The sequence below is a fragment of the Schistocerca piceifrons genome, chromosome 8 (genome assembly GCF_021461385.2).
Source record: "Schistocerca piceifrons isolate TAMUIC-IGC-003096 chromosome 8, iqSchPice1.1, whole genome shotgun sequence".
Lineage (NCBI taxonomy): Eukaryota > Metazoa > Arthropoda > Insecta > Orthoptera > Acrididae > Schistocerca > Schistocerca piceifrons.
The window spans coordinates 19,983,556-20,003,682 of record NC_060145.1 but is presented as its reverse complement, the minus strand read 5'-3'; the positions used below and the strand labels follow the sequence as shown (position 1 = coordinate 20,003,682).

Sequence of the window (20,127 nt, the reverse complement as noted above, 5' to 3'; positions counted from 1 at the left end):
AGTTCAGCTGGCTACAATATTTAGATTGCACAAGCACAAATTAAGAGTGTGAGTTTTGTTACCGTATTTTAGTTACCTGTGACTGCAGCTCAGCTTGGTACGTACTAAATTTTACTATTGTTAATTGTTCAGAATCATTTAATTCAAGTTCAAAGTTAATTCTCTTATTTCTAAATTGCGTAGATTCAAGTAGCTTTTGAAATGATTGTTGAGGTAGTCCAAGACTAACCTTATTTTACTGAATGTCGATGTGCTTCAGAAAGAAAGCTCACTATTAACTTCAGTCACTAAATTAACTCTCGATTTTCCGGTTTCATTAATTCTTTTGCTAAATTAAGTGTAGCGAAATTTATTACTTCTGACAAACTTTCAGTTTTCACACTACACGTGTCAACCTTCAGTTGCCACGCTTCTAGTGCTAATTATATGTGTAATTACCTTTCTTTTTCAGTTACTATAGTAGTTGTCCTTAGGACTGGCGACCGTGATTTCCCCCAAATCTCAAATATCTAATTACCGCTAGTTAATTGTTAACGTAACAGCCGCACATTTACTTTCTTTATTAACTTTACCCCTTTTCAAAATTAATTTCCACCAGTTTCATTTGCATTTTTCCTTTCAATTAGATGTAACCCTTTCCTCCCTCTTTTCCGATAGATTAACTTCGGCGACGATTGCTTTTCCCAAATTTCCATTAGGTACACGCGGTTTAATTTTTCACTGTCATTAAGGTCGATAAGTGAGGGGGGAGGTTACATGCTCATATGTAAAGTGTGCAAGTGACAAGTCACAATCGATGCCTCCTTTGCACGATAGCAATGGAAGTACTATCGATGACAGTGCCACTAAACCAGTGTTACTGAACACAGTCTACCAAAATTCCTTGACAAAGAAGATGAAGTAAATATTCCAGAATTCGAATCGAGAACAGCTGCCTCAAAGAGAACGGTCTATTGACACGTAGTCATCATGGATTTAGAAAATATTGTTCCCGTGAAACACAACTAGCTCTTTACTCACACGAAACATTCAGTGCTATCCACAAGGGATTACAAACTGATTCCAGATTTCCAAAAGGCTTTTAATACCTTACCTCACAAGTGACCTGTAATCAAATTGTTTAAGAATAAAGGAGACAGTGCACAGAAAGGCAGAAGCGATGAGTCATCGATAGGTAAACAAACAAAAGGTACAGAGCTTTGCTAGTTTTCATAATGCACTTCTTTTTCACACTTTTAGGGAAAACGCACACACACACATGCATGCACGCCTGCCTCCCTACATTTTTCTCAGTCAATGGCCCATGGTGATTGTATGGAGCAAGGTGGGGTGGGGTGGGGGATGGAGAGAGGCAGGAGGCTGAGAGGGAGTTGTGGGGGGAGTGTCTAGCAGCTCGTGGCAGAGTGGGGAGCCGTCCGTGGGCTGGCTAGGAGAGCAGGTAGAGGAGGCAGATGGCACACAGCTGAGCAGCTACACAAACCATGCCCTCTGGATCTTCTCCACCATCACCAGCTTTTGTTAGATGTGGAGATGGGAGTTATCCTTACAGCACATCCTTCACTCCCATAACCTTCCTCGTCTAAATCCAAGATAATTCATTGCTCCCCCCCCCCCCCTCCCAAAAAAAGAAAGCAATTTTGGTTGGTTGGTTTAAAGGGGGGGGGGGGGGGGGACCAAACTGCTAGGTCACTGGTCGCTCATTCTGATTAAAAAAATTCCACGCGGGTGGGAGTAAAATAATCAAGACCTACAAAAAACAGCTGGAATAAAGGAGAAAAACCACAAAAATGACAGAAGGACAAACAAACACTAAAATGAACAAAATCAGACAAGAAAACCATAGAGAGAGGTAAGAAACATGTAGAAGAGATCAAAACAAAAGAGCAGATTGCCTTGGCTGGCTGACCATGAGAATAAAAACGAGAAGCCAGCCAATCTGCAACACATTAAAACCTCCACCTTAAAAGCACTAGGGTGGAGGACACAGAGGGACAAAGGACATGTGCTTAAACTTAGATTAAATGATAAAACCCATCCTCACGAATAAAACGTAAAACTAAAGTTGCTGTCGACACATTGTCACCCAACATTGAAAGTAGGGTGCTGGGGAAGTTAAAAGTCCGCCACAGAGCGGCTAAAAGTGGGCAGTCCAGCAAGAGGTGGATAACCGTCAATTCTGAGCCACAGCGACACCAAGGTGAGTCCTCGCAACCGACGATGTAGCCACACATTAGCCACATATGGCCAAATGCGGAGCCGACAGAGGACAACTGATTCCCTGCGAGAGGACCCATGGAAGACTTCCACACATTTGTAGTCTCCTTAATGACACGCAGTATATTGTGTGTACTGTTATGCCATTCTGTCTCTGAAAGCCAAAAAACCCTCCCACATAAGACAGAATGCATGTCAGTTTCAGAGATGCCCATCTCCAGAAGCAGTTTCCGTGTAGCACGTTTGGCTAGCCTGTCTGCAAGTTTGTTGCCTGGGATCCGACGTGTCCTGGGGTCCACACAAACACCACTGAACGAAGGGACCATTCTAGGGGCATAGATGGACTCCTGAATGGATGCTAGCAAAGAATGTCGAGGGTAGCATTGGTCGATAGCTTGTAGGCTGCTCAAGTAATCAGTACACAGGAGAACTGACTCACCAGGGCACGAGAGGATGTGCTCGAGAGCACGCAATATGGCTGCCAGTTCTGCAGTGAATCCACTGCAGCCATCTGGCACAGAGTGCTGTTCAATACATCCTCCATGGACATACGCAAAGCCTACGTGACCATCAGCCATCGAGCCGTCGGTGTAAACCACTTCACGGTGCCGGTACATGTTGAGAATTGAGAGGAAATGATAGCGGAGAACCGCAGGGTTTACGGAGTCCTTCGGGCCGTGTGAAAGGTCCAGAACAATCTGTGGTCTAGGTGTACACAATGGAGGTGTACGTGAATGGACCTTGAGGAGAGGTGGTAATGGTAAGGACTCCAGTTCAGACAGAAGAGACCAGAAGCGAACTGTACGTAAGCCCTGACCTGGGCCGCTGATGCGTGAGACGAACCGCTGTGGTTGGGAAAATGAAATGGTAATTCGTATGGACAGGAGAACTACAAATGTGTGTAATGTAACTGGTGAGCAGTTGTGAATGCCTAACCTTCAATGGAGGGACTCCGGCCTCCACCAGGACACTTGTCACCGGACTTGTTCTAAAAGCTCCCGTCACTAGGTGAATGCCACAGTGGAGCACTGGATCGAGTAAACGCAATGCTGAGGGTGCTGCCAAACCGTAAGCCAGACTCCCATAGTCAATGTGGGATTGAACGAGGGCTCTGTAGAGCTGCAGTAGCCTAGAGCGATCTGCACCCCAGTGGGTGTTGCTCAGGCAGCAGAGGGCATTGAGGTGCTGCCAGCACTTACACTTAAGCTGACAAAGGTGAGGTAGCCAAGTCAATTGGGTGTCGAAAACCAGTCCTAAGAATCGATATGTCTCCATTACAGTGAGTGGATCATCATTAAGATAAAGTTCTGGTTACAGATGAACGGTACTACGCCGACAGAAATGCATGACACACGACATCGCGGCTGAAAACTGGAAGCCGTGAGCTAGGGCCCATGACTGCACCTTGTGAATGGCTCCCTGTGGGCGCCGTCAGCAACACCAGTACTGGAGGATCAATACGAAATTCACAAGTCATCTGCATATAGAGGAAAGGAGACCGCTGACCCTACAGCAGCTGCTAGGCCGTTAATGGCCACTAAAAATAAAGATACACTCAATACAGAGCCCTGTGGAACGCCATTCTCCCGAATACGGGGGGAACTGTGGGAGGCACCAATTTGGACAGGGAAAGTACGGATCGACAGGAAGTCTTGGATAAAAATTGGGAGTTGGCCCTGGAGACCCCACTCATACAAAGTGGCAAGGATATTATGTCGCCAGGTCGTGTCGTATGCTTTACGAAAGTCAAAAAAGAAGGCAACCAGATGTTGGCATCTGGAAAACGCTGTTCGGATGGCAGACTCGAGGGACACAAGATTATTAGTGGTAGAGCGACCCTGGCAGAAGCCACCCTAACATGGAGCCAGTAGGCCACGTGACTCCAGGACCCAACCCAACCACCGATACACCATACATTCCAGCAGCTTATAAAGAACGTTGGTGAGGCTGATGGGCCGATAGCTACCCACATCAAACGCATTTTTATTGGGTTTTGGCACCAGAATGATGGTGCTCTCCTGCCATTGAGATGGAAAGACACCATCGCACCATATCCGGTTGAAGATGACAAGGAGATGTCGCTTGTAGTCAGACGAGAGATGTTTAATCATCTGACAGTGGATCCGATCCGGCCCAGAAAGTGCATTGTGGCAATGTGCAAGGGCGCTGAGGAGCTCCCACACTGTAAATGGGGCGTTTTAGGGTTCACTGCGGCATATAGTGAACGAAAGGACTTTCCTTTCCATCCATTGTTTGAGGGTGCGAAAGGCTGGGGGTAGTTCTATGATGCAGAGGCTCGAACATAGAGCTCAGCAAAGTTCTCAGCAAAGTGCTCAGCAATCGCGTCTGCATCGGTAGAGAGCACGCCATTGATGTCAACGCCAAGGACACCTGTTGGGGTCTGGTACCCAAAAAGACATCTGATCTTCACCCAGACTTGGGAAGGTGACATGTGGCACTCAATGGTCGACACGTACCTCTCCCAACACCCTCGTTTCCATCGTTTCATAAGCTGGCGAACACAGGCACGGAGCCGCTTATAGGCTATTAGGTGCTCTATGGAAGGGTGTCGCATATGTCACTGTAGAGCTCGCCAACAGTCTTTAATTGACTCAGCGACTTCCGGTGACCACCAAGGGACTGCTTTCGCCGGGGTCACACTCAAAAACAAGGGATCGCGTTTTCCGCCGCAGAAATTATCATTGTAGTGACTCGCTCTATCACAACATCGATAACACCGTGTGGGAGAGATTCAACGGTGACAGCAGAAGTGACGACTTCCCATACTGCCTCGTTTAAAGCCCATCTTGGTAGGCGTCCGTGGGCATGATGCTGGGGGAGTGACAGGAAGATGGGGAAGTGGTCACTACCACTCAGGTCGTCATGTGCTCTCCAGTGGATAGATGGGAGGAGTCCTGGGCTGCAAATTGATAAATCAATGGCCGAGTATCTACCATGAGCCACAATGAAATGTGTGGTGGCCCTAGTATTTAAGAGGCAGAGGCTGAGTTGGGACAGTAAATTTCCGACATCTCTGCCGCGGCCAGTAATTACGGTGCTACCCCACAAGAGGTTATGGGCATTCAAATCTCCCAAAAGTAGGAAAGGTTTAGGGAGTTGATCTATCAGTGCAGCCAATACGTTCAGGGGTACCGCACCATCTGGGGGGAGATATCCACTGCAGACAGTTATTTCCTGCATCGTCCATATCTGACAGCCACAGTTTCAAGCAGAGTTTGAAGGGGCACACAGGTTCACTACATACAAAGTTCAGGACATAAACGCAAACTCCACCTGACATTCTATTATATTCGCTACAGTTCTTGTAATATTCCCTGTAGCAGTGAAAGGCAGGGGTCTGCAGTGCCGGGAACCAGGTTTCCTGGAAGACAATGCAGAAAGCAGGTGTAAAGCTTAACAGTCACCGTAGTTCAGCCAGTTGGTAGAAAAAACTACCGCAGTTCCACTGAACGATTACGGGATCGTGAGACTGGGAAGGCACGAAGCATGCAAGGAGGCAGTCTACACCTCCGAGTCACCTACTGCCACCAGATGAGTACCTGTGCAATCGACACCCATTGTGTCTGAGGACCCAGTGAGATCTAGGTCCTCAGTGGAAGCCAGAATCTCCACCTCATCCTCAGCAGTGGTGTGAGTGCCACCACAAACCCCTTGGTCTTGGGGGTCTTCATTCTGGATTTCTCTGGCTGGGAGGGCATCACCGAGGCTGATCGTGAAGCCGTCTGACCAGCTGCTTTTGGGCACTTCTGCCACTGGCGGGAGTCATCTTTACCACTAGCAGAAACCTGGGAAGGGAGTGACCCAAGGGACCCCTTCCTAGCAAGAGGAGCTACAGAAGACGTACGCTTCTCTGGATGAGAAGTGGGGACTAGTATTCCTGAGGGTTGGGGGGAAAGTGCTCCTCCTGAGGCAGGTGATAAAGGAGGGAAATGCCCCCCCACCGTCAAGAAGGCAGGTGTAGTCTTCCGGCTCTGAGAACTGACTCGAACACGTGGAACTGACGGGACTACAACTGTTCTCGTAGCGGCAGCATAAGAGAAGGTCATAGCCACAGGATGTAGGCACTCAAATTTCCTCTCGGCCTGAGTGTACGTTAGTCGGTCCAGGGTCTTGTATTCCACAGTTTTCCTTTCTTGCTGTAAAATCCTGCAGTCTGGTGAGCAAGGGGAATGACGCTCTCCGCAGTTGACACAGGTGGGAGGCAGGGCAAATGGAGTATTGAGATGGTACAGACATCCACAATCTCAACATGTGATGCTGGAAGTACAGCAGGAAGACACGTGCCCGAACTTCCAGCACTTAAAGCACCAAATTGGGGGACGGATATATGGCTTGACATCACAGCGATAGACCATCACCTCGACATTCTCGGGTACTGTGTCACTCTCGAAGACCAAGTTGAAGGGACCGGTGGCAACGTGATTATCCCTCGGACCCCGACTGTGGTGCCGGATGAAACGAACTCCTCGTCGCTCTAAGTCGGTTTGCAGCTTGTCGTCAGACTGCAGAAGGAGGTCCCTGTGGAATATAATACCCTGGACCATATTTAAGCTCTTATGAGGCGTGATGGTAATGGAAACATCCCCCAGCTTGTCACAAGTGAGTAATACCCTTGACTGGGCAGAGGATGCTGTTTTTATCAAGACTCACCCTGACCGCATTTTGGACAAGCTCTCCACCTCCCCCAACTTGTCCTCTGAATGCTACCTCCCCAAACTTGTCCTCTAAATGCTCTACAAATAACTGAGGCTTCATCAAGACAAAGGAGTCCCCGTCAGCTCTCGTACATACGAGGTACCGGGGCAAACAAGGTTCACTGTCATCCTCAGCCTGACATTCCTCCCACGGTCTGGCCACGGAGGGGAACGATTTAGGGTCATACTTCCTCGCATTGTACTGAGACTCGGAATGCTTAGAGATTGCTGGTGTTTGATCACCAGCGAGTGATGACGTGGTACGCTTCATCGAGCGTCACCCAGCATGATGCCACCCACTCCGACCAGGTGCCCTCCACACAGATGCCACCCAGCCGCACAAAGGCCACCTGGCAGGATGGCCACTGCCAGGAGTCCCGATGCCCCAGGGTGACGGGCATCTACTCCTCGGCATATGTGGGGAGTTAACGGTACAGACATCAGCAGAGCAATCCCTGTGTAGTCAGGGGACTACATCCAACAGGGTACATGGCGGCCCCACCACAACGGACTGGCTACCGTGCTGGATACGAGGTGCAAATAATTCCACGGTCATCGACAGTATAGAAAACGACACTACATAGTGGGTGGAGGAAATCGCACCCAGGAAGGTGTCCTCACTCAAGAGATGGAGGACGAGTTGGACTGCAATGCCACGACGAGAAAGTGGGCTAAAGATCTCAATGCACAATGGACACGGTGCAATGTGTAAGGCACCCTTCCCAAATTGGCTCGCTCTGAAATGGAGGTCAAACCCCACATGGGACCATCACATAAAGGCCGAAAGACGTGAGATACTTTTAGTTGCCTCTTACGACAGGCAGGAATACCTCAAGCCTATTCTCACCCCCAGACCCGCAGGGGGAAAACCCAATTTGTTTGTGTGTGTGTGAGGGGGGGGGGGGGGGGGGGGCGCGTGCACCATCTCCTGCCCCAGTACCCCCATCCAATTTGGGGCCCCCCATTAGCTAGCCTAGTTGTGTGCTGCCATCTCACGCCCTAGTCCGTGAAATTGCAAGCCCAGCTGTCAGCCACCTGCCTCCTCTATCTGCACTCCTAGCCAGCCCACGGACGGCTTCCCACTCTCCCACGAGCTGCTAGACGCTTCCCCTGCAACTCCCTCTCACCCTCCCGCCTCTCTCCATCACTCACCTCAACTCATCTTACCCCACCCCACACCTCGCCCCAGTACAATCACGGTGGGCCAGAAAAGAGCTGGCAGTCAAATGAGTAAAATGTAGGGAGACAGGCATGTGCGTGTGTGCGTGTGTGTGTGTGTGTGTGTGTGTGTGTGTGTGTGTGTGTGTGTGTGTGTGTGTGTGTTTTTGCGTGCATGTTTTCCCTACAAACCTGAAAAAGTAAGTCCCTTTCAAAAGCTAGCAAAGCTCTGTACCTTTTGTTTGTGTACCTAGATGACACAGCGCTTCTGCCTTTCAGTGAGTTGTCTGCTTTATTCCTAAATAATTCTTAATTCTCAACCTGAACTTTCTGTACATTATTACAACTGTGAGTATAACTTTTTTACTAAACTATATTAGAATCATCACTTTTCTTTAGATGATACAGATAATGTGCCACAACTGGAATGAGAAAACAATGTTTCCCTCAAATTCGTATGTTTCCAGTACACTCATGACTTGCAGGCACATCCAACTTCCTACTTCTTAATATCTTTCTGCTCATAAATACAGACACCAATTAAAAGATGAATTGTGCTTATGTATGATAAAAATTTGTATTGTATTCTACTTCCATCTTGTAAATTTACCCTCAGCCATTGACGTGAGCAGTTACCTCAACCACTCTGCAGTACTTGTGGCTGGCTCCCACACACTATTATGCTGAGCTAGGGACACCACCACAGTATTGCTGACTGAAAGAAGTCAACTTTCTCCATAAACCCGCCAATGGGAAGACCCGGTGCCACCATCTGAGGTAGACGAGGTTTCGGCGAGGTAGCGGTCGCAACAGTGGCTCCTCTCTTGCTGTCAGCTTCCTTACCCTCTGGATGTGAACACCAGTCCTCCTCACTGACAGTGAAATGCTCTTTCTAGTCAGGACCGTGCGTGGTTCACTCTACAGCCATAGCCAGTTTCTGTGAATATTGCACCCCTTTGTGGTAATTCTTGGGGATAATTCCATTTTTCTCTGATTCCTAGCATTTCTCATTTTATGTGTAAGAATAGCCTCCCGGATACCCGCCTGAGCTCCTGATACCATTCTGACCGTGTACACTTATCAGTCATTGGTTGTTAAGTATCTACAACTGCACTTATATGCAATTACAAAGTACAAATTGAAAATATAATGTAATTGGATATCTAAAAAGTCTGCTCACCAAGTGACAGGAGAACACAAATATAAAAGGTATTACGTATGCAAGCTTTCGGAGCTAGTGGCTCCTCCTTCCCGCAGAAGGTTTGAAGGGAAAAGAAGATAGGTGATTGAAACGCACTGGTGAGGTTTAGGAAAATGGGCAGAGTTCGGAAAAGTTGCCCACAACACTGGGTTGGGAGAGACTTACTCGATGGAATTAGAAGTAAGACTCCCCAGGCATGGGTTCTGGGTGACTTTTCTGCACTGTACCCCTTTCACTGAGCCTCTCCAGTCCTTTCCCTTCACCCCTCTTTCTTCCCCTTCAACCATTCTGCCAGAAAAGGAGCCACTGGCTCTGAAAGCCTGCATGCGTAATACCTTTTATATTTGTGTTCTCCTGCCACCACCAATTTATCTATCCAATTACATTATAATAAAATAATGAAAACAAAAGTTACCACTCATTATATAGTGGAGATGCTGAGTTGCAGATAGGCACAACAAAAAAGACTGTCACAATATAAGGTTTTGGCCGACAAGGTTCTCATCAAAAATAAGACAAACACACACACACACACACACACACACACACACACACACACACACACACACACACACAAGACAGCAACTTTCCTTTTCATAATACTGTTACATTCCATCCTGGATTTTCCATAGTTTAGTTACATTACAAAGTACAAAATGAGTATTACAAATATTTATTACCTTCTGTGGAATAAATGGATCCAGAGTTCCTTTTCGGATCCAAAATCCTTCAACACAAACATACAAGTTCTCTTTCGCAGGTACTGGCAACTGTCTGTTTAATTCATTTCCAGTGTCTTTTTTACCTGACAGCACAGCACTGCAAATTCCAACACAATTTGAATGAATAGGAAATCAAAGTCATAAGTACTACAAATATAGAAAACTCCCAAAAGAAGAAAATAAACAATGCTTATAATGTAAAAGTCACCAGAAAACAAGGTTTCGAATAAAACACACACACACACACACACACACACACACACACACACACACACACACATTGTGTCTGGAATAACTAGGAAATAAATGGAAGAAATAGCACAGATTGAAATTCTGGAGTACTCCAAATAATGTGTTGCATGTGATGTAAAATCTAAACATCAAAGACAACAGAAAAATGATAAATAACAGAGAAAGTAACAGTAATAACTAACCACACAATGGTAGACAGGCGCATAAACAAGACTGAATAATTTGCTACACAGCAAACTAGTATAAAATACACACACAAACATTCACATGTCCGCAGCTAGACTGTTGTGAGGGATTTTACTGGATGGAAAAATGAGGGGATAAGGAGGAAGAAGGGAAAGACTCAGTTGGAGGGAAGGAGTCCACTGGCTGGGAGAGCAAACAACTCAGTGACATACTTCGCCAAGGCTTCGACAACCTACATACGCGTCCAGAAATGAGGAACATCTTACCCCCAATGCTTCCTGTCACACCCCATGTGGTACTCCACTGTCCACCCAAAGTACAGAATATTCTTGTCCATCCTTGTACACACGCATCACACGCCTGTGGAAGACTCCTGTGCAAAACCTGTCCTGTGCACCTACAGAACACATCCTACTCCAGTTCCTTCACAGGTATATCCAGTCACAGGCAGAGCCACTACTGCAAGCAATAATGTTGTATACTGAATCAGCTCTGTTACAGCTCATGCACGACCTTTTACGTGGTCACGACAACCGACGAGCCGTCCACCAGAATTAATGGCCACCTCAGAGTACTGGCCACGAGCAACTTTCATCACTCAGTGGCTGAATATGCCCAAGAGAACAGCAGGTTAAACTTCAGTGGCTGTTTCACAGTCGCTGCCATCTCACAACCCAAATTGTGTTCTCCAAACTACTGTAATGAGGACTGTTCTTGCACTCCACCCTTTGATCCTGCAGTCCCACTGACCTCAGCCTCCCACATCTTTGTGCACCACACAGCTCTCTCACACCAGGGCTAGTCTGCCGGTGCCAGAGTCCCGTCCTGTGTGACTGTTGCCTTTCCTTTGCAGTCACTGGCCACCGTTCCCCATCCTGCTTTATTTTTATTATCCCCCAATTCATCCAATACAACACCTCACCACAGTCTAGCTGCAACTTGCTGTCACATTTGGTGTTTCTGCAGGGTAATGTAGGGTACTGCCCAATAAAATGCACATCAGGTTGTTATCCTTGTGTTACAGTCAGTTTTAAAAAAAAATGAAGGTAATGTGCTTTTTCAGCAGTACAGTGCATGTCCACATACGGCTAGTGCGATGCGAGGTGCTCTTCGTGGTGTACAATAACTGCCCCGGCCGACGAGATCACTATATTTCTCACCAAATGAACAAGTACAGGACATGGCGAAATGGGAACTTAAGTCAATCTCCAGAGCTGCAAGAACCGTTGACAAACTGCAACAAATGGAGCAAGATGTTTGGGACAATATATTATAGGATGACATTTGGCAACTTCACGATCATTTGCACGTGAGAATATGCAGGTGTGCTGCCGCAGAGGGGGCTACGTAATGAACTGATACGACTGTTTCCTCACCCTTTGCTGTGACGAGTTTCATTTGGTCTGCCTTTAGTATCAAATACTCCTACAATGATGAACAAGCTGTCACATTGCTTGTCAATAAAATGGCCTTGTCCTTGAGGGCATTGCCTCCCTCTCACCCTTCACCCCACCCAGCAGTGTATGTTGTGAGTTGCTTCATTTACTCCTTGCATTATTTAAATTTGACCCAGGACTTCCCCCTCAGCATAAAAGAGAGATAAGAACTTCGTGAGAAATAGAAAGAGTACAACTGCAAATGAAAGGAAATAAAAATGTGTAAAATTTAGTTGTGGAAAAAAAAAGCAAGTGGAGAAAAGCACATATCTTTGAAGCTTTTTAGTGAATCATACCTCACAGCCAATATATACTTTTGGTGGGACATTTTGCAGTGATTAACAGCAAGCACTTATTTATTCATTGTCATTGACATAAACACACATTGCCCATTTTCATGCTAGAAATATTTTATAAAATTGCTTCTGGATGAAAATGAGTACCACCTGAAATGTATCCAGACAAATAACAAATCATAGAGTGGCTGTTGGTCACCATAACATGTCCATCCAAAAATACACTTTTTTTTAAATAAGCCACACAGTTAATATCTTTACTTATCATTATTCTAAAGTTATTCCACGATTAAATTCTGCACACAGCAAACGGTTTTGTCAAGAGCCATGGAGAAGAAAAAATTAAATCTGAAAACCGCAAGTATGTATCTGTTTTATTCAATGACCAGTTTCAGTTGTAATGACCATCTTCAGATTAATCTGTGTCCCTGAAGTCCTTGCCTTTCCATTAACTTCAAGAATGCAGGTCAATCTCAATATGATCACTACAAATGAAACCTGTTAGTCAAAAAAACAATACCTGCAATCATAGACTGTTGTGGTTTTTACATAATGTCAACCTTTGCATCACTGATATCTTCAAAGTACTCACATCGCCCTCACCAATGAAAAGCTAAGAGGCCAATGTTAAAAAAGTCTTAAAAATTGAACGTAACTGTATTCTCCGTACATGTAATGGTTATGTACTCCATTTATGAGCAATGTGGTCTCGGATTGAGATACCAAAGTGATAACCATAAAATAAAATTATACTTAAGTGAATAGTACACTACAGAAATGCTTTAGTTTTTAGTGATCACTTCAAGTTTTTATAATAGTGTTATTACTTACTCTCTTATAGCTCCCTCTACAACTGGATGAGAATTATAGTCCAGCTGCGTTAAAAAGCTCATACAAAAGGCTTCATACAGAGAACGTGGCACCGACCCACACAGGTTTTTTGCAGCAACAGTCAGAGCTCGGCACAATGTCCGCAAACTGCAACAGGTAATAAGTTGGGACATTATCAGTTAAGAAAATAGCAAAATCACTATGAAAATAAACTTCCCGGAAGATTAAAACTGTGCCAGAGAGGGACTCAATCCTGCAAACTCTGCCTTTCACGGGCAACTGCTCTACTGAATAAGCTGTCCCAGTACAACTCACAGCTCTACCTCTGCCAGTACCTCATCTCCTACCTTCCAAATTTCACACAATCTCTCCTGCGAAACTTACAGAATGGAGTTTTCATTCTGCAGTGGAGTGTGCTCCAATGTGAAACTTCGTGGCAGATTAAAACTGTGTGTCCAACCAAGACTCAAACCTAGGAACTTTGCCTTTCATGAGGAAGTGAAGCTGTCTAGGCAGATCATGAGTCCTAGATGGATAGTTTGGGCACAGAGCACTTGCCCGAAAAAAAAAAAAAAAAAAAAAAAAAAAAAAGAAAAAGAAAAAACAAAAAACAAATGCATCAGGTTCGAGTTAAAGCTTGGCATGCAGTTTTAATCTGCCAGGATGTTTCAAATCAGTGCACACTCCACTGGAGACTGAAAATTCATTCTGGGAACTTCTCATCTGCAAAGTAGTTTCAAAACATTGCAGGCTCCATTTCAGAGTGAAAGAATCATCATGGAGAAATGAAAATGGCTGGTGGAATAATTTCTACATATTAAGCCATTTCTGAAACAGAGTATACGTGTTTTACATACCATCACAATAAATTTATCATAAACAACAATGTTGACCAATACAGATACAACAAGCAACAAAGAGGAATCTAGTGGTAATTATTGCAATGGAAATAATGTTGTGTGTTATATGGTCTTCAGGAGATCAATCTGAAAGAAGAGGGAAACAGAGTCAAACTATTAAAAAAACTTAACTTTCATTTCTAAGTGAAACATTTTACACTAGCAACACAAACTGGTGCAACTCCTAGTCACCAAACATTCTACTTTTCCCTCAAAAGATATCCGTCATATGATTAATGGCATGTAGAACTCCTGTCACTTACTTGATACTTTGATACTGTGAAGATGAGATTTGTTTCCGGTTTTTCTGAAGCTTCATTACTTCTTTTTATCGGATATGCAACAGACACTCTACCACACCCCAAAAATGTTTAATACGAGTAAGACTCAGGCACTGAACAGGCTTTTTCTTTGAATGATGATGCAACAATTCTTCCTTTGTAAGGATAGTGTTAACAGGCAGGTACCAAAAATATCCACATTCAAATATTTGGCATAGTGTAACATGTTTTTTGTCGTCTATAAACTGTTTTCATACACACTTTAATTTGTTTTCTTGTCAGTCAAAGCTGATGGTTTTTACTGAAATTAGTGAAAACACCCTCAGGCCATTACATCAATTTCAACCAGTTCCACTGTAACCACAAGACTCTCAGATACATAGCATTTGCAGGCACATGCTAGGTTCACTTCGCCCCTTATAAATAACACTTTTACAGTGTGACAACACATTTCCTGAAAGCCATTTCCACCACTGCTCCACAGACCAATGAGGATATTTACTGGACCCCTCTAAGCCACTTATCTTCAAATGGCTCATTCTTTTATGCTCTTCAATACCTGAGCTGCAAAAACCATTTTGCAATAGTGACATGACTCACAGTTTTTGAAAGACGCTTTGCAGTTTGGTAGTGACTATGAAATAATGTCTTGGATTTACCAGAAACATTTATGAGGTTTAGTGTTTCCATGATGTTCACTACACAACCTTCTTCATTTTTTTCTGTTTCATCTGTGGTATGCTCCACTAATGATGGGAAATCATCTACCTACAATTTGGCAATTACTTTTTCTTTTTACTCCGGTATGGGTGCCATTCCTCTCACCCCAAACATCAACAACTACTCCATAGTGAGAAATTTTTGTGCACTATTTGTCTGCAAACTGTGCAAATTTTGCTCTGTGTAGCTGTATCTTAGTTATTTGTGTGTGAGAGAGATGAGGAACAAGCCTTGTGGACTACCATCCTGCTAGACACCTATACAAGTGTGAAAAACTGACTAAAAACCACACACAGTTTGGCTGGTGTGCCAGGCCAACTGCCATTAATCCGGAGGGCAGACCACACAGAAGCATCCCCCTTGTCACCCAATATTATCCTGGCCTCAAAAACATCAACAAATTACTCCGCCAGGGATATGACTTTCTCAAGTCAACCCCTGAAATGAGATCATCCCTTGACAAAATTCTCCCCACACCACCCAGAGTTGCTTTTCGTCACCCCCCTAACCTCCGTAACATCCTTGTTAAACCCTACAATATTCCCAGACTACCTTCTCTACCCAGCGGTTCCTACCCCTGTAACCGACCCCGCCGCAAAACCTGCCCCATGCATCCCCCCCACAACCACCTACTCCAGCCCCGCTACTGGTAAAACATACGCAATTCAAGGCAGGGCCACGTGTGAAACTACACATGTCATTTATCAACTGACATGCCTGCACTGCACAGCCTTTTACATCGGCATGACAACAACTAAACTGGCTGAGCGCATGAACGGACACAGACGAACTGTCCGCCTAGGAGATGCCCAATACCCAGTAGCGGAGCATGCCCTCCAGCATAATTCTAGGGACCTAGGAACCTGCTACACCGTGTGTGCCATTTGGCTTCTCCCACCCAACACCAGTCCCTCTGAACTGCGGAGATGGAAACTTGCACTCCAACACATCCTTTCATCCCGCCATCCCCCTGGACTGAACCTACGTTAAACAACCTCACTCCCATTTACTCTCCAGTCTTATCCTCTTTCCCTTTCCTCTTTAGCCATTCACGCATCTTTTCATCCTACATAGTTGTGTTTATCTTTATACTATATACCTCTTTACTTCTGTATGCATCCTCTTTGGTTTGAAGCTGGCACAGTACTTACAGTAGAATATCTTTGGCTTCCCTCTGACAACCATGCCTCCATCCTTGCTACCCTCCCTATTTTCCTTTCCCTTTTGCTTCATAACCTAGGTTGTGAGTAACTGAATCTCCTTTCCCTTCTTCCCTTTCTTTCCCCTCTCTCCTCCGCGATGAAGGAACATTTGTTCCGAAAGCTAGGAACGTAAATTTTCGTTTCTGTTTTATGTGTATCTATCGGCTGTACTGAGCTGAGGTAAGTACTGGCCAGCCCCTCTATCTCTTTGTTAACATTATCATTTGCTTTATATGTTTTTAAGATTTAAGATTAGGGTACTATTTTTACAAATAACATATGTTTCCAAGATTTAGGATTAATATACCATTTTTACAAATAACAGAATATAATAATAAAGTAAGAAAAAATAACTATTGTCTTGTGTGGGCAGTGACACACTAATCATTATCTCCTTTTACACTTCACAGCAACATGGGACAGTTACAAATCTTTCCATCTATTTTGGTTTGGCGACTGTTTTGTTTTGTTTTGTTTTGTTTTGTTTTAGAGTGCAAAACCAACTAAGGTCATAAGCGCCCATGTCAGAACCTCAACACAGTAATACAAAAAAAGGAATTAAAAATTACTACACGTTAAGCACAGTCAGTGGGAGGAAAGAGAGCTAAGAACAAGGACTTCCTTTTGGAGAAAGACCCACAAATACACTGTAGACACACTGGGGTCCTGAACTAAAGATTAAATAATGTCCACTGCTATACTGCTATGACAGATAAAAGGTAAAATGTGGTTGACGGGTCGTTCGTAAAAATGCCCAATAACTCAGAAGGCAAATATACATTGAAATGTAAGTGGTTAAAAAAAAGGGCATTTGGTCAGGAAATGGCACACTATCAAAGGTTGATGACAATGAGTACAAGGTGGTGAGGGATCACCACTTAACAAATGATGACGGCTAAAATGACAGTGCCCAAAATGTGACCCAGCTAAAATGATCTCCTCATGGCGTGAGGGCCGAGAGGGGGTCAGCCAAGCCTCTGGGAGAGGTTTAATCCCCCGGAGCATGTTCCCATGAACGGAAGACCAGTGGTGACACGAAAGTGACATCACCTTCTGACAGACAGCAACATGGAGATAATAGGATGGAATGGAAGAACTTGCTGGCCGAGGTAGGAGGAATGCAGCCTTGGCAGCAGGATTAGCAGATTCGTTTCCCATCAGACCGACGAGACCGGGAACCCACACGAACATCACATCATCTCCCTCAGGAGTGAGCAAGTGGAGGTTTTCTTCAACCTGTTGCACTAAAGAATGGACTGTGTACAGCACACAGAGGCTCTAAAGGGCACTGAGAGAATCAGAGAATATGACAGAATTGAAAAGCCTGTGTCAGCAGCTGCATTGCGTTGCCTGATATAGGGTGAAGAGCTCTGCAATAAATATTGAGCAGTGTGCTGGAAGCCAATACCAAAAATTGTCAGTGCCAACGGTGAAGGCACACCCGACGCCACAGTCAGTCCAAGAGCCATCATATACGCAAAGGTACTATTACTAAGTTCCGTGTGAAGGTCGAGAAACTTACAGTGACAGATCACGTCTGCAGTAGTTTCCTTGGGAAGCGAATGAAGTCTACGGTGAACATGAGCCGTCGCAGCATGAAGCCAAGGTGGTGAAGGGTTGACATCCATCAGGGAAGTGGAAAGTAACAGGAAGTTAAGCTGCCAGAGCAGTAGCCGAAAATGGACTCCAGGAGGTCCAGAGAGACATCAACTGCCACGGTCAGGCCAGAAATTGGGGAATGGACCTCGGTCCCAAAGAGTCGCTAGAGACTGGCTCACACGATGGAAGAGGAAGTGGCATGAACTGTTAAAAGGACTAGTAAATAAAATCCAGCTAGGTTGCTATAGGCTGCAATGACACCGCACACGCAAATATTTATAACAAAAACAGTTTGCCATCATATGGTGATGGTTAAAAATGCGGAGAGCACGTCTCCACACACGAATTGTGTCGTAGCAAACCTCAGTCCAGCTAGGGGCTGGGACACAGCACAGTAAAGATGAAATGTGAGGAATGGAATGTTCTGGAGCAACAAGGATAACGTTTGTAAGCCATTCTACACAGTCATCACAACTGGGGAAATGTTGTTTGGCGATCACACGAGTATGTGTCGGAGAGGACGGACCACTCGAGATGACAGGAGAACTGGGCAGTGCAGAACGAGGGATCCAAGTGGGAATAGGTGTGCGTCGAGTATGGAAAGGACGTGGGGGCTCTAGTGTTAAGTCAGATGAGATTGAGTTGATTGAAAAGGTCAGCCAAAAGCGCACAAGCAGACAAGTTCTGGAAGAGCCCCAGAGGGGACAATGTGTGTTAAAGTCACCGAGCAGCAAAAGGGGGTGAGGGAGTTGACCATTAAATTGGAGGAAGTCTCCCCTGATGACACTGAATGACAGAAGGATATATAGACGTTACAAAGAGCAGAAAAAAAATGCAGACTGCAACAGCTTGCAGCCCAGTGTTCAGTACAATGGTTTGACTATGTGCATCATCCCAGATAAGCAGCATGACACCCTAATGAGATGGAATGCTGTCCTTGGGGGGAAAGTCAAAGCAGACTGGAAAGAACTGTGAGAGGTCAAAGCAGTCGTGATGATGCAATTTTGTTTCCCGGAGGCAGAAAACAACTGGACGCTGCGATTCCAAGAGCACCCGTAATTGTTGGATCTAATGCCACGAACATTCCATCGGAGGAGATTCATGACAGAGAAAGGGGAGGGGGGCAAAAATAAAGGGTTGTCACCTCGATGGCTGCTGAGTGCCAGCCCTCGAAGACTCATGACATCTACAGAGGCAACTGCATTCTCACTTGGTTGGCCTGTGGACTCCAGTGCATAAAAACAGTTGGCAGTGCACACTGGTAAAATGGAGGTCAGCCAGGTGAAGCTATAATGCAGCGACACATTGTAGAATATCTCAGATGTAGTGAAGGAGAAGACCGTTTCTCTTTGTTTGATATCTTGGAGCCTTTGTGGTTGCCAATTGAAGACTCAAATGTTTGTTGGCTGGAAGAATATAAAAGTTTTCACGGGAGTATTCCTTCTGTCCTTTCTGACCTTCTGGTTGTGTAGCGGGTGATTTCACCACCGGAGGCGAAGATTTGGTGGATCGTTGCACAGCTGGATGAGAAGGAGACGGGGATGCTGTAATGACACTAAATGATTTTACAACCGTGGTGCTGAATTTGAGGTCACAAGTCTACCTGGCCCTGCCCTTTGTGGAGCAAGTGCCAGGTGGTAAAATGCAGCACTTTTGACTGACCAGTAACTTGCGAATAACAGAGTAGGGCACTTCACCAGATCTAATGAAAGGCCCGCTTATCACGATACGTGGCACAATAACAGGAGCGTAGACAGGTGGCATGGAACACAAAAGGTGCTACAAACAGCTGGGGCCCCACGGTAACCAAGCACAAACTCACCACAGAGTTGCGAGCCCTCCGAGGGGCTGGTTTTGTGATAAGAACTTCGGCTACTGATCAGGTGTTTATACTACTAAAGCCTCTTTCACATGAGTGACTTCCTTGTCTCAATTGATTACTTGTGGCAAGTGGGTCTACTGCAGCACCCCTGGCATTTTGTGTGTGTACCCTGTCTCACATGTCCTGAGTGGATATTTTTGTTGACATGTCAGTGTCAAAACTGCACATGTTGGGAGAGACGTTTTCTATGCAGTTTGCCAGATAAACAGTGAAATTGAAATTATGACGAACCAAAGAATCAAAGTATTGTAACAGATTGTAACAATAACCAATGATAACAGAATTTATTGAGAACCAATGCTAAATTCTTAGTGGATGTGCTTGTCTAAGGTTGTATATTAAGTTCTTCATACTTGTGAGAGCTGAAAGAATAGGAAACATATCATCCAAACAAATCAAAACATCCACATTTATTTATTCAAGGAAATATGGACTCCTATTTAAAAACACGTCACAAAATATTTAGATGGCTGTATATAGCATCTTTCTACTTTATCCATTGTATATTGTTTTCTTTCCAAGCGCCAAGCAAC

General features: G+C 45.0%; 1 protein-coding gene across 1 annotated transcript in view; it reads right to left on the bottom strand.

The window, feature by feature from the left end:
- Positions 1-20,127, bottom strand: part of LOC124711514 (midasin-like) — a 155,758-nt gene that overhangs the window by 128,660 nt on the left and 6,971 nt on the right. The window contains exons 3-4 of the mRNA XM_047241629.1: positions 13,012-13,158; positions 9,969-10,107 (exon numbers count right to left, since the gene is read on the bottom strand). Of these exons, the coding sequence (XP_047097585.1) occupies positions 9,969-10,107; positions 13,012-13,158 (286 nt within the window). The remainder of the gene's footprint in view (positions 1-9,968; positions 10,108-13,011; positions 13,159-20,127) is intronic.